Source organism: Nannobrachium achirus (assembly GCF_963921795.1).
Source record: "Nannobrachium achirus genome assembly, chromosome: 15".
NCBI classification, from domain to species: domain Eukaryota; kingdom Metazoa; phylum Chordata; class Actinopteri; order Myctophiformes; family Myctophidae; genus Nannobrachium; species Nannobrachium achirus.
In genome coordinates this window covers 31535518-31540393 of record NC_137822.1, presented here as the reverse complement: position 1 = coordinate 31540393, position 4876 = coordinate 31535518, and the positions used below count along the sequence as shown (strand labels likewise).

General features: G+C 40.5%; 1 protein-coding gene across 1 annotated transcript; it reads left to right on the top strand.

Annotated features, from left to right (window-relative positions):
• Positions 1 to 2747: 2747 nt before the first annotated feature.
• LOC308299761 (signal recognition particle subunit SRP54-like) lies at positions 2748 to 4208 on the top strand (the record flags this gene model as incomplete). The annotated part of the gene is made up of 1 exon (XM_080743549.1): positions 2748 to 4208. The coding sequence occupies one exon, from the start codon at positions 2748 to 2750 to the stop codon at positions 4206 to 4208; it is 1461 nt and encodes a 486-aa protein (XP_080599675.1).
• Positions 4209 to 4876: the final 668 nt, after the last annotated feature.

The following is a 4876-nucleotide window of genomic DNA, read 5'->3' as shown; positions in this document are numbered from 1 at the left end:
AAATGAATTTAGGCTAAAAGAAATGTCTATTTTGAGCCTATATCTTTTAAAAGTCAAAGCATAATGTTTTCAGTCATTTCTGATCAAAAACATTTTGTCCCCCAACCCAAAATCATTTGGTGTGACACTAGTTTGGAAAAATTAAACAGGCAATTATTTGGACACCTATTGGCTAGAGAGGACCTTCTTCTGTAAGGCTATTCAGCACTCCCAGCACAACTGCAAGACAGGTGTCTGAGGTGAGTTATGATTTTAACATTTTCATGAAATGCCATCTTGTTGAAACGTTGACAAACTCACCATTCTGGATGTCTTTTGGTGTGACACCTTTTCTTTAAAAAAAGCTTAAGTTATTTGAAGTTTTGGTCATATTTCCATGTAGATCTAGGCTGCTTTGTTATAGCTAGCATGCTGTTAGCATGCTAATGTGTACATACTAGCCTCAAGGTAAACCTAAATGGAGAAAACAGTAATATGGTGTGACACTTAATCATATGGTGTGACATGTCTGCTTGTCACGCCATATGACTTGATTGTCACACCATATGATTTATACTGTATTTAACTACAGATATAACAATAAATAACAAAGTTCCATGTTTCTTTTGTACATTTAAACATTTGTTTTAAACATTTTTACATAAAATGTAATTTAGCTTCATTCAGTGATACTTCAAATTCATCAGACAGAGCAGAAACCCCTTCACAGAAACCTTAACATATTGTTTCAATCTAAACAATATTTTCTCTTTTTCTCTTTGTCTTAAACTATACATTCCATTTTCTTTTGTCAGCTGGAAAATGACAAGTGCTGAGAGAACGAGAAAGTACAGGGAGAAACTAAACAATGACCCAGCAAGGAGAGAGGAGCCAAAGGGGCGAGACTGCATTTTCTAAGAAGAGCAGGAGTTTGTCTGTGGCATAGCAGAACCACAACAAGGCAGCCGGTTTGCTACCCTCACCAAATACGACTGGCTGATGTACAATACAGTCTAAATGTATAATCTAATCTGATCTAATACTTTTGTACTTTCACTCACTGGACTGGACAGTGGACAGTGTTAAGGTAGGACCCGAGACAAAACTAGCGAAAATAGCTGATCTACAAGCTCTCAACACGTTGTGCTGCGAGAGCTTGTAGATCAGCTATTTTTGGAGTTGTGGAGATGTGGTGTAATGTCATGATTCCTAATTACATTTGTTCAACACAAAATGCTGTGTTCAAGTTCAGGAGACTTCGGAAAAAAGCAATTTACCTGAATGCTGAGTTCTGTTTCCACCAATTGGTGTTAATAAAATGTTGCCTTGGCTCCAAGTGTGGCTATGCGCCTTATTGTCTCTTTAGGATCCTTCTGCCGTGGGCCGGCAGAAGACTTAGGTGTGTGTAGCATTCCTGTGCACATCCTCATCATCCATCTACTACTACAATTCTTTCTTATCCCATGTTAAAGCCCTACAATAATATCCTGTTCAGAAATATTAAGGCCATGTTATCCTGGGTAATTGTTTAATCAATCAGTAAAGTTCAGTACTCACTAATAGGTAGGTTAAACACAGTTTGCTTTGACACATGAAGATATGATCATACGGTGTGACACTAAATCATTTGGTGTGACATTCCAAATAGTGAAAAATCATACCTTTATTAATGATTAAACCAAAAAAATGTTTATGCATTACATAGAGAATATTATCAGGAAGTGTCACAAATATTTGTGTAATTTTAGAGAAAGTTTTGACAGAATACATTTAAAATATGTTGTAAGATCATGAACATGGGCCTCACACAGAGTGTCGATTATGAAAAAAACATACAGATATAATTAATTTTCAAAAAACTATAGTGGATCACTGGTTAGTTATGATAAAGGACTTTGATAAAGTGAGTAACTTAAGAAAGATGTACTCCATTTTCATTTTATGAACAATTATTTTCATGTCACACCATATGACGATTTTAGGCACAAGTACAACAAACTGCTGAATAAAGTCTGATTCCAATAAAATATCTAAAGACAAAATGTATTTCCATAAGGTTGAGAGTGAGTAGAACAAAAGTAAATAATTTTTATGCCTGCAATTTAAAGTTTTTTTAAAAACACATTTTTTGGGGCGTCACGTCACTGACCCATATATCAAATCAATCGACTGACCTCATCGGGACTCGAGATACGTTATATAGTTTAATTTATATCAATGTATTAGTGAATACATTTCTCCATCGACTTCAAAGGGAAAATGCTAAAATGTAACCTTTTCCAAATATGGAGATGACTGACATCATAGATGTCTGACGTCATAGACCACGTGAGACTGACACAGTATGCCCATATATGGGCATCTCAAGATATGGGCTTAATATTGATGACATATGGGATCTCCATATATGGGCATAAAAGGGACAAGGACTGACACAGAGATCTCCATATACTGCATGACCATTAATTTATTAGTGAATGAATTTTCCCCATTGACTTGAATGGGGGAAATTCAACAAAATTCATTTGCTAGCCGTGACTCGCGTCAAGGCAACCACACTTGCAACTTCCCAGATATGCACCAGTGACGTCACATTCCTTCAGAGTAGACTATTATAAATGAATATCGACCATCATAACATGTCAATCTCTCTGAACCTAGCATTTATAAGAGTCTCTCAGAATCAGAGAATAGGCTTTGAAAATTTTCTGAAGATCAATTGTCCTGTGGTTCTATTTAGAGAGAAGGGAGACATCTAACGCATCACCATGGTTCTAGCCGACCTCGGGAAGAAGATCACCTCAGCACTGAGGTCTCTCAGCAACGCCACTATCATTAACGAGGATGTGTTAAACTCCATGCTGAAGGAGATCTGTGCAGCCCTGTTAGAGGCTGACGTCAACATCAAACTCGTCAAAAAGCTACGAGAGAATGTCAAGTCTGCCATTGACCTGGACAAGATGGCCTCTGGTCTGAACAAGAGAAGGATGATCCAACACGCTGTGTTCAAAGAACTGGTTAAGCTGGTCGATCCAGGCGTGAATGCTTGGAATCCAATCAAAGGCAAGAATAACGTCATCATGATGGTCGGTCTGCAGGGCAGTGGGAAAACCACCACCTGTTCTAAAATGGCGTACTTCTACCAAAGAAAAGGCTGGAAGACCTGTTTGATCTGCGCGGACACCTACAGAGCTGGAGCCTTTGATCAGTTGAAACAGAATGCCACAAAAGCCAGAATTCCTTTCTATGGAAGTTACACAGAGATGGATCCGGTCGTCATTGCAGCGGAGGGTGTAGAGAAGTTCAAGTCGGAGAACTTTGGCATCATCATCGTTGACACGAGTGGACGACACAAACAAGAAGAATCTCTGTTTGAAGAGATGCTGCAGGTTTCCAACACTGTGCAACCGGACAACATAGTGTATGTGATGGACGCGTCAATTGGCCAGGCTTGTGAGTCTCAGGCTAAAGCTTTTAAAGATAAAGTAGACGTGGCCTCAGTCATCGTTACAAAACTGGACGGACACGCTAAAGGCGGAGGGGCCCTCAGTGCCGTTGCTGCCACTAAGAGTCCAATCGTCTTTATTGGAACAGGGGAACACATAGACGATTTTGAACCTTTTAAAACACAACCCTTCATCAGTAAACTGCTAGGAATGGGAGACATCGAAGGACTATTTGACAGGTTTAACGAGCTGAAACTGGACGACAGCAACAACGAAGAGCTCATGAACAAACTGATGCACGGTCAGTTCACGATCCGAGACATGTACGAACAGTTTCAAAACATCATGAAGTTGGGACCAGTTGGACAGATAATGCAGATGGTTCCAGGCATGAACTTCCTGAGCAAAGGAACCGAACAGGAGATGTCGACGAAGTTCAAGAAGTTCATGACCATCATGGACAGCATGAACGACCAAGAGTTGGACGACAAGGACGGCGCTAAGCTCCTCAGCAAACAGCCCACCAGGATCCAGAGGGTCGCTCGGGGGGCAGGGGTCTCAAACAGTGACGTTAATGAGATGCTGGCCCAGTACACCAAGTTCTCACAGGTGGCAAAAAAGCTGGGAGGCATGAAAGGGTTTTTTAAAGGCGGTGGAGACATGACTAAGATGATGGCCAAGATGATGGACCCCAAAGTCCTACATAGCATGGGCAACATAAATGGTATCCAGTCCATGATGAGAGCTGCTGGGAACGGGAAAGGCATCATGGGCTTCATGTGAGCGCGTCCAGCAGACATGTGAAGAGGGAGAAAGAAGCAATCCTAATTTGATCTCATGTCAGTCTGTTTTGTGAACTTGCACTCTTCATAGAAAGGAGAAAAACAAACCTGAGATTATGTTATGAGGGGACTTTACAATACATTTCTCAAAGCAGTCACGGAACCGTCCTTTAAGGCACTATATTACGACTATTAAGTGCCTTAACGGACAGTTCCGTTGCGTGCTGGTGCTCTCTTTGAGAAATGTATTTATTGTAAGTAATAAGTATTTAACCAGAAAGGTGAAATTGCGAGTGTGGTTGCCGTTTTTGCATGTGGGCATATGTCACCGATAGCTTTTAGCTGCACGCAGCGCGTCGCATTGTGAGCTTGTCGGCCTGCTATTGTCAGTGGAAGCTTTCCTCACAATACCAATGCTGGGGTTTAAGTGATTAAATGTTGAGGACCAGACAGGCCCTCTAGACACCTATTTCTTTCCCCTCCTGTTTACGGAGTGTTATGCCATTCCTTACATTTGCTGATGCTTGTTTTAATTTAGCTTGAAAACAAGCTAAATTTTTTGTTCTGTTTGCAATCTTGTAGATTAAAGAAATAAAATCAGTGGAGGCATCATTGAAAGGCTTCGTTCGAAGACCAATTACACAGAGACATCACTGTGATGTCAGGGGA